General features: G+C 41.3%; 2 protein-coding genes across 6 annotated transcripts in view; one reads left to right on the top strand and one right to left on the bottom strand.

The window, feature by feature from the left end:
• Nucleotides 1-9,557, top strand: part of CCZ1 (CCZ1 homolog, vacuolar protein trafficking and biogenesis associated) — a 63,531-nt gene extending 53,974 nt beyond the window's left edge. For all 3 annotated transcript variants that reach the window (XM_061600450.1, XM_061600451.1, XM_061600448.1), the window contains 2 exons: nucleotides 2,214-2,341; nucleotides 9,196-9,557. In XM_061600450.1, the coding sequence (XP_061456434.1) occupies nucleotides 2,214-2,341; nucleotides 9,196-9,251 (184 nt within the window). In that variant the 3' untranslated portion in view covers nucleotides 9,252-9,557. The remainder of the gene's footprint in view (nucleotides 1-2,213; nucleotides 2,342-9,195) is intronic.
• A 1,241-nt stretch (nucleotides 9,558-10,798) lies between these two features.
• Nucleotides 10,799-14,842, bottom strand: part of RSPH10B (radial spoke head 10 homolog B) — a 35,873-nt gene continuing 31,829 nt past the window's right edge. For all 3 annotated transcript variants that reach the window (XM_061599396.1, XM_061599398.1, XM_061599397.1), the window contains 2 exons: nucleotides 12,583-12,781; nucleotides 10,799-11,409 (listed from right to left, as the gene is read on the bottom strand). In XM_061599396.1, coding sequence (XP_061455380.1) covers nucleotides 11,196-11,409; nucleotides 12,583-12,781 — 413 coding nt within the window. In that variant the 3' untranslated portion in view covers nucleotides 10,799-11,195. The remainder of the gene's footprint in view (nucleotides 11,410-12,582; nucleotides 12,782-14,842) is intronic.

Genomic DNA, 14,842 nt, shown 5'->3' with positions numbered 1-14,842 from the left:
AGTCCATCTCATCAAGTTTGTTAGGTCCAATAATTTCAATAGCCATTCTTCCATTATCAATATTAATTCCATATTCCATCTTCAATAGTCCTGTTATGTCCAGTAATTTCAGTATCCATTCTTCCATTATCAGTATCCCATAATCTTGCTGTCGTAGCCATAGTCATATAATAAGAGTCTGATGGGAATTTCCCTTATCACAAATATTTCCTTGCCATCAATTCTGAATATGTTGCTGAAATATTGTTGTAAAGTCATATCTCTGTTCTTCTTTTTTACAAACTGCACTGGCTCATCTCTTGAGAGTTTTTCCATTGTCACATATCTGTAGTTAATTCCATAGATTTTTTCTATGTCAAGCTCCATCACATCATTCCAGTCCAGAAAATTATCCAAGACATTGATAACTTTATCTCTAATATCTTCATTAATTTCTTCAGAGACAACATTGAATTCCAAACAGTAAAATTTGTTTCTAATATCCATAAACTCCAGATCTTTTTCCAATTCCACATTTGTTCCAATCTCCAGGGCTTGTATCTTCCCTTTAATTTTTCTTTTCTCATCTCCAATCTCATCAATCTCCTCTCTCACAAGATCCCCTATTTCTTTGAGCTCCTGCGTCATTTTGCCCAATTCAATTTTCATCTCCTTTCTACCCTGTCTCAGGGTTTGTTTCATTATCTCAATCTCATCCATTATTTTCGGAAACATAATTACTTCCAGATTCTCAGCCACTTTCTTGATTGCCATTCTTAAAACCACGAAAATAAAACAAAACAAAAGAAAAGAAAAAAACCCACTTCTTATTTCAGCAACAATTGGGTTAATATTCCAGGCTTGATGACATCACAGCGTAGACAGAACAGCCTGCCTTATCTCTTATATGTTCAGGAATACAAAACAAATTTAGTTCCCAGCATCAAAACAGTTAGTGGCGTCGTGAAGAAGCAGATTCGTCAAAATGAAATAGACCAAAAAGAAAATAGTCCCAGACATATAATATTCCAAAGTTCATAAATCAAATTTATTTTTTTTTTTCTCCTAGAAATAGAAATCCCTCTTCCGTTTATATCTTTAGAATGCACTTCCAGGACAGCTTTTTGCAATAAAAACAAAGATAAGCTTTTTCAATTTCTTTCCTCCTTAATTTCGTGAATAATAGAGAAGAGTTATAACTCACCCAGGAATTCTTTATAGCTGATTCATTGACAAATGTTTTTGCTGCAACAATTTAAACCAAGTGAAAAAAAAAATAGAAAGAAGGATGCTTGCCTGTTAAAGTCCGTTTTTCTTTGAAGAAAAGATAAACGTGTTGCATTAATCAGTTAGAGCTTGTAGGCATTGCTGGCTGAACCTTCTCTCTCATAAATTAATGAAATCCAGTCCTCCCAACAAAAACAGGCTTTTGTGGTTAATCTCTATGTTTCTCCCTGCCTGGGAGAAAATCTTTACCAGTCAAAAAGAATGTTCTGACTGATTTTAAAACTGAAAAAGCTTCTTCTGAGACGAGAGCTCGTCTCACAAAGCAGGCACAAGCGAAGTCATCCTTCCCGGAAGTGGGATCTGCCTGTGTTGTCTATGTAACTGTATAAGGTACAAAGCATAATTCCTTCTATTCGCAAATGCATGTGGATGAGCGCCAATAGAACTGGAGCCAGAACCTGGCCAGTGAGAAATGAGAGAGGTATTAACATAGAAAACTTTAGATAATAGCGGAAGCCCCCCCCCCTCCAATGCCTAGTGAGGACTGAGCATGCTAAGGCATCTCCAAGTGTCATAGAATGTTAGTTGGAAAAGAAAAACAGAAAACGAGTGGGGTTGAGTGAATTGGCCTACTGGAGCTCCAAACATCTTATGACCTGGAAAAGAAATGGCTAACTGGCTCACGAACAGGATAATTTCTGTTGTGGGGGGGGGGGGGAGAGAGAGGCTATGCCATAACATTTGTGGGTGTCCCACTTTTGATCATTGCAGCTGCTAGATTCTAACGCTAGCAAATTCTTCAGAATTTTTGAGTCTGTGGTACAAATTTTACCACAGATATAAGAATACTTCATACATAAGACTTGAGGAAAATCTAAAATATACCCAAGCTTGATCTACTTGCTCATGTTTAAAATCTGTAATGTTAATAACTGTGTTTGCCAGGTTTTATTCCTTTGTTAGTTAATTGGACATCCTAAGATTTGTACATACAATCTTCCTTCTAGGGTTGATGATGATGAAGAAATCATAGTGAAGGCAATGAGTGACTACTGGATTGTTGGCAAGAAATCTGATCAGCGGGAGCTGTATGTAATTTTGAATCAGAAAAATGCAAACCTGATTGAAGTGAATGGTAAGGAATTTCAAAAATGTATGTTCTTTAAGCATTGCCATTTTAAATGTTACTGAAATGTTGTTATTAGTTAGCTATATAGAACTTGCACTTTACAAAGTATAAAAGGACAGCTCCTTGTCCTGAGAAGTTTAAAACTGCCACAGAAGAAACAGAGACACAGGGAAGGAAAAGGTTGCAGGGATTCACAGGAAAAGAATATGCATTTATTTCAGTTCCATGCTTATTACAATGGCCTGGTTCACATGTCATTATGCCACATTTTAATTTTAACTATGGTTTAATGCAGCATCTGTGGATGCAGGTGTGCCTGCAAAGCCTTCCCTAGCGCCCTCAGGGTCCTCCCCCTTCTGAAATTAGGCTTGAAAGAAGCATGCTGTTGGAGCAAATAGAAAAGGTTGTGGTGTGTGCTTGGTTTTGGGGTATATGTGGTGCCAACAATTTCTCCAGTTTGCATCTGTGTTCATGACCCCCAAAAGGTTAGTGATCTCTGTTGTAATGTAATTGGGCATGGTACTCAGAAGTCCCCACAGTGCTCCTCCTCTCCTTCCTTGAGTGTGCCAGGGAGGAAACATGCTAGAGATTGGCTTGCAAATCAGCAACTAACAAAAGCACGAAGGTAAGCCAAGGTTTGTTTTGAACAGCATCTTATCAGGCTGTACTTTTTGTGAAACCATAATTAACCATGGCAATGATGCTTGGGGAGAAAGTGGAGATTATTCTGTCAACAATCATTTTTAGGCTTTTTTAAAAAAAAAACACCATTAAGCAGAGTTTTTGAGAAAGCACAAGTCTCTTGTGTCAAGAATAGCTAAGTTTGGTCAAGCTAAAATGGCTCAACCAGAGGGAATTCTGGGGGATTTGTTGAAAGACCTCCAGGATACTCTATGCTGGGGAAACCCAAGTGTTTTGTTGCCAGACAGCTGCACATTGCTAATGTCAAGAAGATGCAGCTGAGTCTCTCTGTTATCTCTTACCTGCTTCCTAAGATCAAAATCAGGAGTTTGGGTATTGCAGATCAGGGACCGCTTGGTGTGAACTGTCTAGCCCTCCTCATCTTCAGAGAAGGTGATCACGGAAGGGGCACCTAGGATGGCAAATTGGCCCCCTCCCTGTTGCCAGCTATACCTCATAAAATGAAGGGTGATCCCTCAGTTACTTGTTCCCTATTCCATCTACCTTGACTCGCCTGAAGATGCTTGTAAGCTATTGGGAACCAAGCTTTCAACTTGAAGTGAGTATTAAGCTAGGCTAATGAAGCTTTTGTTATTTTTTTTGTCTGTTTGAATCTCTCAGTGTTATGTAAATGTATCTCTTGCTCAGCCCTGTTGAGAGTAATTGGCTTTAAAGGAAATATATGCTGCTCTCTTTTTATATGTACCTTTCTTTTCTTTTAAATACACTACCTTTTCTTATTGGTGTGTATTGCTTGGGGCTTTGGCTCTAAATCCAGTCCTTGACCACACGCTACTGACTACTGTTGATTAATTTAGGTTAATGCTCCAGAGCAAGGAGTTTAACAATAGATCTGCTCTAGGATTTCAGTGCTCTGAATTTCCCCTTACTCAGAGTGAAGGACTATTTAAAGGGGTGGTGGTAGTCTACCGTCTAGGGTTGGTATTAGGTATTAACTAACCCTGGGAAAGTATTTGCCCAGGAAGCAGTAGCCCAGGGAATTGGGACTGTTCTCAGAAGCAAGGACACCCCCTTGGGGTTGCTGAGGTCAAAGGACCCCAGGGTGGCAAGCGTTTGGGATTTCTGAAGTCAGTAGTTCCATGTAAACACACCTGGTACAGAGAGCATTTAATTCCTTTAAAGGTAAAGTGATTACTGTAAAAGTGAGACTTCATACAGACAGGTTTTTATTTTTTGGGTGTGTTAAGAATGACAACCACCAGATCAAAAGCTAGTCTACAGAAGATGTCTGAGCTAAGAAACTTGGAGGATAGCGACCGTGAGGATGGCCCTCTGCAGTTAGACCAAGAGGAGCCCACTCCAGGACCCTCAGGGCATGCCAGACAGTTGAGCTCCGTGGAAACCCCGAGGAAGGGGGAAGCGGAACTCCAGCGGCGGCAGGAGAGTTGTGGGAAGAGCTGAGAGATCAGCTGAAAGAAATGATTGAATTACAAAGAGGGTTGATGGGTTTACAGCTGAATACTAGTCAGCAGCAGTAGCCCAGACCCAAGGATGCTTTGGAAAAAGTTAACAAATGTCTGTTGCCTGTGTTTGCTGCTGGTGGGGACATTCACACGCTTTTCCAGGTCTTTGAGCAATCCTATAGAGACCAGAGGATTTCTCAGGAGTTATGGATGAAGCTGTTGCGTGGACAAGCCTGTGGAGAGCTGTTGGAACTCTTGGGATTGCTGTCTCAAGAAGAAGAGGATGATTACCCTCTCTTTAAAGAGATTGCTCAAGAACATTTTGGAACTCTTGGGATTGCTGTCTCAAGAAGAAGAGGATGATTACCTTCTCTTTAAAGAGATGGTTCAAGAACATTTTGCTTTAAATACAGACTTTTGCCAGCGCAAGTCTGAAAATGTGCAAAAGACAGCCAAGGAGAGCTATGTGGCTTTTTCGGCCAGAACTATGAAAGCCCTGCAGTTGTGGAAAGAAGCTGCAGGAGTTACTACTGTGGAGGAGTTTATGGACCTGATGGCCAGAGAAAGGTTCTATAAAGGACTCCCTGCAGACTTGGCTGTTATTGTTTGGGACCAAGGACCCAAGACTATTAGGGAAGCTGGTCTACTTGCCGACAAGCTAGCTGCACATCGAGAGCATGGCAGTGAGAGCCAGCGGTTTCAGCCTCTTAGGAAGCCGGGAGTCTTTAAAGAGCAACAACCAGAGAAGGTGGCGGAGGGAAGGAAGAAGTTTTGGAGCTAGCTGAAGTTGCAAGGGGAGGGGAAAAGCCCATTAACTGTGCAAACATCTACTTCCCCAACTGATGTCATTTGCTTCAGTTGCAACGAACAAGGCCATGTAAAATGGCAATGTTCCAAACCACCTAAAAAGTCAGCAGGAGTGTGCCCCAAAGCTCCTACAGTTGCACCAGTGAGATGTGCGGATACAGCTGGACCAGGCAGGGTTGAACCTCCTGAACCTTCTGTACAGTACAGTCTTCCCAAGGGAGCAGTTTGGACGAGTGGACTGTTAGCAGGTCAGCTTCTGGGCCAGGCACTGCTTCAACCGCTGCTGTTGCTCCAGTTGTCCCCAGAGGGGTGAGTGTTACTAAGCAACCCCAGGGAAAGGTACAGGGGCAAGGGCTGGGAGAACAAGCACAGAGAAATATTGCCATGGCCATGATCCAGCCTAGGCCAAAGGGCATGGTCTTTCAAACTGTTTAGTGAGCCCATTTATATCAGTCAAATTCTTGTCACTGCTTACAAAGATTCTGGAGCAGCTTTGTACAGCCCTAGCAATATCTGAAATACGCTGTTTCCCCATATGGATCCACAGGTGTGGAGGTCCCTGTGGCTAGAGTTCCCATTCGGTATAAAGATCAGGAATGGGAACATAACATTTTGGTTCACCAGACGGGGGGCTGGGATTTTTATTGGGCAATGACATTATTTTTAAAAGACTTTCTATGCAACGCATAACTCGTAGCCAGAGCCAAAAGTTAGGGCAGTTGACTGAGTCGGAAGAGCTGTCCCCTCAGTCAGCCGAATGTGGATTAGAAGAGCTAATCCCTCAGGGCACCTCTTCCAGTGAACTGGTCCCCATAGCAATGCCTGTTAAAAACAGGCTAGCTGAGGAGGAGGGGGGAGATACCCCAGGAGTTGTGGATTCTGATACTGATGTTTCTACAGCTGAAGAAGACAATGCCATGTTAGGGACCAGCACTGTGCATTCTGCTAGCTTTAGGCAAGCTCTGCAAAGTGATCCAAGTCTGGAGGAATGTTGGAAACGGGCAGAGAATGCCCTAGAGACTTTGTCTAAAGCAGTAAACCTGCGGTTTTTCTGAACAAATGGATTGTTATATCAGGAGTTCATTCCTCAGGGGAAGATGGAGATCTACGAGGCAGTTGATTATGCCACAAGAATTCAGAGCCTCTGTATTAAAATTGGCTCATGAATCAATCTTTGGTGCGCACATGGGAATTAAAAGAACTTTAGCCCGGATTACAAGGTGCTTATATTGGCCTCATGTGGCAAAAGCTGTGTGAGATTTCTGTACAACCTGTGATGTCTGTCGACGAATGGGGGGTCCTCGAAGTCATCCAAAAGCACCCCTGCAAGTATCTCAAATTATGACTGAGCCTTTTGAGAAGGTGGCTATCAGCATTATAGGTCCTCTTCCAGTTAGTAGATATGGCAAAAAGTTTATCTTGACTTAACGTGGATTATGCTACTAGAGATGGGGAAGCTATTCCTTTGTCTAGTATTACTGCTAGAAGTATAGCCAAGGCTTTGCTTGGAATTTTTTCTCGGCTCGGATTCCCAAGGACTTTGCTTTCAGATCAAGGCCCAGGTTTTATGGCCAAGTTGATCAAGAAGCTGTGGGAAGTGGCTGAAGTGGAGCACCTAATTTTGGTGGCAGCCTGCCATCAGACCAATGGACTTTGTGAAAGACTGAATCAAACTATTACTTGATTATTGAAGGCATATGTAATGAAACACCCAGCAAATTGGGATGTGGCCATTCCTTATTTAACGTTTGCCTATAGAGATGCAATTCAAGAGAGCATCGGGTTCTCCCCCAATTTCTTGCTTTTTGGGAGGGAGGTGCATGGGCCCTTTTCTTTGTTGAAGGCTGAGTGGGAGGGTAAACTAAGTTCCTCTCCTGTTTCAGTGGCTGCTTATTTGCAGAAACTACATAACTCTTTAAAGGATGCCTGGGAGTTGGCCCAAGAAAATTTAAGGGGAGCCCAGATGCAGCAGAAAACCTTATATGATTCTAAGTCCAAGGTTTGCCATTTTTGTGTTGGGATTGAGGTACTTGCCCTAAAAGCTGTTCCAGGACCTCACTGTGGGAGGGTCCTTTTGATTGTGTGTGAAAGGCTGAATAACACTAATAACTTGTTGGTTTATCCCCAATCTACTAAAAAGCCACGTGTTTATCATGTTAATATGATGAAACAATACAAGTCTGGGAGTAATCTGATGTTGGCCTATACTGCAAAGGGAGAAGGGGAAGACTTTGTAGATTTAGTGGCCGAGAGTCAGCAGCAAGTGGGTGGTGGTGGCTGAAGCCCTTATTCCCGAGACTTTAACTCCTGAACAGCAGACTCAATTGTTTCAAGTCTTGAATGAATTCAGTGATGTGTTCTCTAGCAAGCCTGGTCGAACACAGCTTGCTACTCATTCTATTATAACAGGTGACCATCCACCTATTCAATCTCAGTCCTACCATGCTACTGGACAGCATTCTGCAAGGGTAGAGCAGGAGGTTGAAGCCATGTTGGAACTGGGGGTAATAGTCAAATAGCCCCTGATCTTTCCCTATTGTGTTGGTTTCTAAGAAGGAGGAAGGGGAGGTCAGGTTCTATGTGGATTACAGAAAGCTGAATTCTATTACCCAGAATGACCCTTACCCTTTGCCTCACATGGGTCATCTGATTGAGCAGCTGGGAAGTGCCAAATTTATTACAACTCTGCATCTGACCAAGGGATATTGGCAGGTTCCTTTGGATCAGGATGCTGCTGTTAAATCTGCTTTTGTGACCTACATGGTCCAGTTTAAAGTTTTACCTTTTGGTGTCAAAGGTAGACCATCTGCCTTTCGAAGGCTAATTAACACAATGCTTAATGGGTTAAATAATTTTGCTTCTGCATATCTAGATGACATAGCATTCTTTAGCTCTGACTGGGATTCTCATGTCAATCACTTGTCTACTGTGTTTAAAAGGATTAAAGTTGCTGGATTTACTGTCAAAACCCAGAAATGCCAGTTTGGCATAAGGGAGGTAATCCATCTTGGCCATCTTGTAGGTGGGGGTAAGGTTAAATCCCTGGTTGCAAAGTTCGAAGCCATTCAGAATTGGTCTGTGCCCTGCACTAAGAAACAGGTCCAGGCATTCTTAGGCCTGGCTGGATACTACTGGAGATTTGTGCCTCAGTTTAGTACCGTGGCCGCTCTTCTAACTGATTTATGCAAGAAGTGACAACCTATAGAGTTCAGTGGTCTGACCAGTGCCAGGCCTTTGAAGCTTTAAAAGCTTTATTGGTTCAGTACCCTATCTTGAGAGCACCTAACTTTGATGCTCCTTTCATAGTGCAAACAGATGCATCAGAATCTGGAATTGGTTGTGCTTTGATGCAAACCAATGAGGAAGGAGATTTACATCCTATTGCTTTTCTTAACATAAAACTGTTTCCAAGGGAAAAAAGTTTTAGCCACAATCTAAAAAAGAGTGCTTACCTATTTTTTGGGCTTTGCACAAACTTCACCCATATTTATGGGGAAGGCATTCTCAACTACAGACAGACCATTCTTCACTTTGTTGGCTTTCCAGAATGAAGAACTCTAATCATAAACTTTTACTTTAGCATTTAGCCTTGCAAGATTTGTTTTTCCATTCTACATATCAAGGGAAAATGAACCCTTACTCAGAGTGAAGCACTATTTAAAGGGTGGTGGCAGTCTACCTTCTAGGGTTGGCGTTAGGTATAAACTAACTCTAGGAAAGTTAGTGTTTGCCCAGGAAGCAGTGGCCCAGGGAATTGGGACTGTTCTCAGAAGGACACCCCCTTGGGGTTGCTGAGGTCAAAGGACCCCAGGGGGCAATCTTTGACATCTTGTAGTCATTTACAGATCATATCACAGGAAAGCCGCAAAGGATCAGTTTGTGTGTTGTTTGCACCTTTTCATAACTGTAATACTCAAATCTTAAAATACTTTTCTTTTTTTCCCTCAGAAGAAGTAAAGAAACTTTGTGCAACCCAGTTCAACAATATTTTCTTCTTGGATTGATCAGCAAAGGGCTGACTCCTTTGAAGATGGCTTTAAAATATCCTAAAAGCATTCTTCTTTCCTGTGACAGGTTATTAGTCATATTATTGACTGAAATAATGACAATAGTAAAGCAATACTTGCTTTGTAAGAATCAAATTTCTACTAAAACTGTTCACTCTGATCATACAATTTTTAGATTTTAAAGTATTTATGTGCAAATTAATTAAAATTAGTCTGAATTAAACATGTGTCATTCCATTTCTCTGATAATGTTATGTGAATATTTTACTGGAAAAATAAAATTCGTCATTGTTACAATTTTAATGGATCTTTTTCCTCTTTCTTTACTTTAGAGGAAAACATGTTATTCATCTGACTATGGGGGATATAATAATTGATGTTTTGAGGTGGTTGTGATAGTCACCTACATAAAACAAAGAGAGAATTGACCACAATAAGGAAATTAAATACCTTTCATAAGCTATTTTGTACATGGATAACTGCAGAAAAATGATTATGGGAACATTTGAAATGAAGCCATCATGGGTTGCTATTAGAGCTGGTCCCCAGTTAAAGACACCATGATTGATTAATCATGCTAGTGTTAGCTACAATTAAACATACTGTTAAATTAAATCTTGTCTAGTTAATAGGGGGGAGGGAACATCTTGATCATTGTTTTTAAACTAATTTAAATGTTACAACCACAGTTTAGATAAGAGCTTTCTGCTAAACTGGGATGTTATTACAATGCTGAAATCCAGACCTGAACTGCAAAGTTGAATAGGTGCTCCCAGCCATGTAGGGTGGCCTATCAAGTGCTTGAGAGCTATTGTAGTTATTGCAGTTATTGTAGTTCCAAGCAAGCAACAACAAAAGTCTTTAAGTCTCCAGAGGGGAGAAAGACATGTGCTACATTGGGCTTGGGGAAGGGGGATGCAAAACCCTGACTATAGAGGTTGCTTTGGGGCAGCAGGGGGAGGAAGTAATGATGTACCATACCAGGTCAAACTTCATCTGTTCTGACTGGTGGTTGCTTTCCACGGTCTCAGACAAAAGCGTTTCACATCACTTGCTACCTAATAGAAGCTTGGACCTTCTGTATCTAAAATATGTATGTTCTGCCACTGACGTGTGCTTCCTTATCTCAAATATGGAGTTCTCTTACATTTAATGACTTTTTGATCCCTTCCAGTTCTGTGATCCTCTGACAGAAGTGCCTAAAACATATGAGCACATATAACTCTGACCATTTCAGAAAAGCCTAGTATATTACTGCTTTTGATAATAGTTGTAAATCTCTTCAAGCACCCCAGGTGCATTTCACTCATGACCAGAGCATCCTAAGTGTGACACTGGTTATTCACTTGTGTAAAACTGGAGCTGTCTGTGCAAAAACAAAAAACAAATTGTGTTGTGAAGATTTTTCTTCTGTTGAATAACATTCTGTCCACTTGAAAGCCCTGCCTCAGTCTCTAGTTTCTTGTCTTCTACAGCCATAAAGTCTCTTCTATGGAAAACATCTTCAGGATAGCCAAATTGTGTGAAATAATGCATAACCTTTATTTTAATCTATATAAATTGGTTCTGCTGGAGTTACAGAAAGCATCATACCCATCCCAAGCCTTATTGAACAGTGTTAAAACAGAGATATGCTTCTTTTCAACCAGCATATAAGTTTTTAAGAAGGGAGGAAAAGAGACAGACAAATCCCACATATATAGTGTGGTCATCCCTGCATCTCTCACTTGGAAATAAGCGTAGGCCTTGCAGCTTTTTTATAGAGTTTTGTTTTCAAATGAACCTACTTGGAAGTTATACCAACTGTAACCCTTGCAAATCCTATGCATGTCTACTCAGAAGCAAATCCTGTTGACCTAATCTCATGTAGGTATGCACTGGACTACAACTATTAAGATTTTGGGTGGCTACCTACAGGATCTGATTGTGTGGCTATTCATTTTATGCCTTTTTCTTCTTCTTCCCAGCTGCCGTAGTCTTGGTGCTTGGTGGTACCTGTGGCAAGATAGGAGATTCTTCCTTTGGTGGAGACTGTAGTTGTATGGATGCCTCCTCCAACTCTCTACCCAAACTTTCCTCAAGCTCTAAAGCTGCTTTTTCTGCTGCAGCTTCTTCTAGCTTTCTGGCTTCTTCTGCCTCCCTCATAGCATTAAGCCTGTGGTCATAGTGAAGTGAGGAAAAACACAAAGAGGTTTGGCTTTCTTTCCCTCCAACATCATGTCTGTCTTAAACCAAAATATTATGACACAACAATTTAGACATCTGAGCCATAAACAGCATCAATACTAGAGATGGAAGGACCTGTCCGTTTTGGTTCTCTGTTTCTCCTTTTTCCAATCTTAAATTTAGTTCTCCACATTTCTGCAGCAATTTGTGATTTTTTTAAAAAAAAAAATCCTCATGAGAATTTATTCTACTAAACACACTTCTGTATGCAGTTTTGACTAATGTACACATTTTTGCAAGCAATTGCTCCTACTGTAATGCATTTTCGCATGTTATTTTCAAAATATATTCATTTTTAATGCGCTTTCCACTAATATGTGCATTTCTCCAAACATGGTTTACTTTCCAGCCATCACAAAATTTGGATCAGTGCAAATTTCAAAAGGATGATTGTGTTTTGGTTCTAGTGTTGTTTCAGAAAGTGTAAATTTGATAAATTTGGCTTTAAATGCAAACTGGATCAAATTTTTCCCCAATCCTTAGTCAATACCAATTTGGGGAATATAATAAAAAGCCATCACTTATCAAAACAGCCAACTAAATGCTTGGCTGCCAACTTTGCTTAATTACAGTAACAAAGGAAGTAAAATCCCCCAGTGGACAAAAATCACTCTTTTGCTCAAGGTGACTAGTAGTCCTTCTCATAGAGTAATTGATCTGAGTATTTTGAGCTTGGTGCCTTAGGGCTACACTTGACTAGACATGCACAAGTCTGTCAATTTCTGTTTATCATTTTTCCAGTCCAATTTCCCACATTGCCACATCAGATTTTTAAAAAAAGTCCTTTTGAAAACTTATCAGCATTGTACTGTGAATTTCTCCTAAATAAACATTTTATGCACTTTTGCCCAATATGCACAGCTTTGCAATTTCCCCTAATATGCATTTTATGCACATTTTATTCTAGCACTACACATGGACATCTGACTTGATATAAGGCAGCCTCCTATGTTGTTTTCCATTGTGGACAACAGCGATGAAGGCCTGGTTATGAATGAAATGAAAAGATCCGCCATAAAAAAGCATCCTTTTTCATGACCCCTGGTTCTTGCCAAAATCACTAGTAGGAAAAAACATCCACAAGCCAAAGCTAAAGACTCACTTTGCTTCTTCTTCAGCTTCTTGGATTTTCTTCAGCACAAGTAATTCAGCTTCCCGAACCCTGTTGTCTATAATAGTTTCTTTCACAACTTGTAAGTGTTTGTAGCCAGCAAAGACTTTATTGACAAAGAAGATATATATCTGACTCATCCACAAACTGAGTTTATCCTTCTGTTCGTTTTTTGCTTTTTGGAGCTTATCTGCAAGAGAGGAAAAAATAACGAGTGTAGGGGAAGGACTATATAGCTGAGTAGCAAAGGACATGCTTTACATGCAAAAGGTCTCTTGTGGTCCTTTCCATCTCTAACTAAAAAGGACTATGTAGGACAAGTGATGGGAAAGATGCCCTCTGCTGAAGACCCCAGAGAGCCATGACCATGTGAAAGTAAACAGCAGTGAACTAGATGGACAAATTGTCTGACTTTGGTACAAAGCAGCTTTCTATGTTCTATGCCAGGGGTGGAGGGAATCTCTTACAGCCAGGGGGGTGATGCGGAGGGTGGGCAGGGCCAGAGGGAAGGATGGGCAGAGCAACAAATGTGAATTTTATCTTTTGTACAGTCAGCTAGTTTCTACACACCACCCCTCCCTAGTCTCCAACCACGCAAGCAAGAAGCATGATCAGAGTCCAAGGACACATTCCAGCCAGGCAAAAACACTCAAGGAGGGTGGAAAGCAGGGCTGGTGAAGGGCTGTGGCCTGGGGAGAGTCCCAAGGGCCAGACATAGAGGAGTAGAGGGCTGCATTTTGTTCTCGGGTCCTCCATCTTTGTTATTTGCAATTTGGTTGATTTATGGCTTAAATTCCATGGCAGAATTCAAGTGTTCTTCCATTTGTTAGTTTATTGAAACTTAATTGAGTGCGGGGTTGGAGCTATGGGGAACAGTTATTTTCTATTATGGAACTCTTGAATAAGGGGGATACTTGTCTAATGTTCTTTTACTGCCCTCTTGTGACAGCAGGAATTTGCACTCAAATACAGTTCCACAACTTGGGAAGAAACCTCCAAAAAATACCACCTGCGAGCTAGATTAGATCGATAAGGTTTTTTTAAAAAAAGTAAATGCAAACATTATTGCTTATGGGGAGGCCACCAAAATGCAGAAAACAAACAAACTGAACACCCAGAATATACGAAAAAGACATCACTACCTCCCCCCAGTGGTTAAATGTAAAAGTATATAAAATCACTCCTGGTAAGGTTTTTTTGTAATTGCATCCTAGGCTATGAAGCATGCATCTTTCCCATCACTTGTCCTACATGTATATGTTAAAGAGAACATAAAAGTTGGACAACCATTGTGAACATTCACCAGACCTCATGGAGAATGTGCACATAATCCTTTCATGAAGAGGAAATTATGCACTGTATGTTGTGGGCCATGTAAGATAGAATCATAGAATAGTAGAGTTGGAAGGGGCCTATAAGGCCATCAAGTCCAACCCCCTGCTCAATGCAGGAATCCAAATCAAAGCATTCCCGACAGATGGCTGTCCAGCTGCCTCTTGAATGCCTCCAGTGTCGGAGAGACCACTACCTCTCTGGGTAATTGGTTCCATTGTTGTATGGCTCTAACAGTTAGGAAGTTTTTCCTGATGTCCAGTTGAAATCTGGCTTCCTGCAACTTGAGCCCATTATTCCGTGTCCTGCAATCTGGGACGATCGAGAAGAGATCCCCGCGCTCCTCTATGTGACAACCTTTCATGTACTTGAAGAGTGCTATCATATCTCCCCTCAGTCTTCTCTTCTCCAGGCTAAACATGCCCAGTTCTTTCAGTCTCCTCATAGGGCTTTGTTTCCAGTCCCCTAATCATCTTTGTTGCCCTCCTCTGAACCCGTTCCAGTTTGTCTGCATCCTAAGCAGTGGGCCAGAAGCAGCTCAAGGAACACAAATTGCAAATTTCTGAACAAGAAATAGAAAAAAAGCAAGTTTCTTGCAGATAATGCATATTGACTGGAGAATGTGCATATTGCTCAGAGAATACATAAAATGCAGTTGACGTATGCACACTCCCCAAGGCCTGTTGACTGGAGAATGTGCATAATTCTCTCTTCATGGGATTACATGCACATTCTCCATGAGGCCTGGTGAATGTGCACAATGGCCAGTTATAGGATCATAGGATCATAGAGTTGGAAGGGGCCTTGTAGGCCATCGACTCCAACCCCCTGCTCACAGCAGGAAATCCACAGCTAGAGCATCTCCCGCAGATAGCTGTCCAGCCACTGCTTGAAGACATCCAGCGAAGGGGATCCCACC

This window comes from Rhineura floridana, chromosome 17 (genome assembly GCF_030035675.1).
Source record: "Rhineura floridana isolate rRhiFlo1 chromosome 17, rRhiFlo1.hap2, whole genome shotgun sequence".
NCBI lineage: Eukaryota > Metazoa > Chordata > Lepidosauria > Squamata > Rhineuridae > Rhineura > Rhineura floridana.
This window is presented reverse-complemented; position numbering and strand designations above follow the sequence as displayed.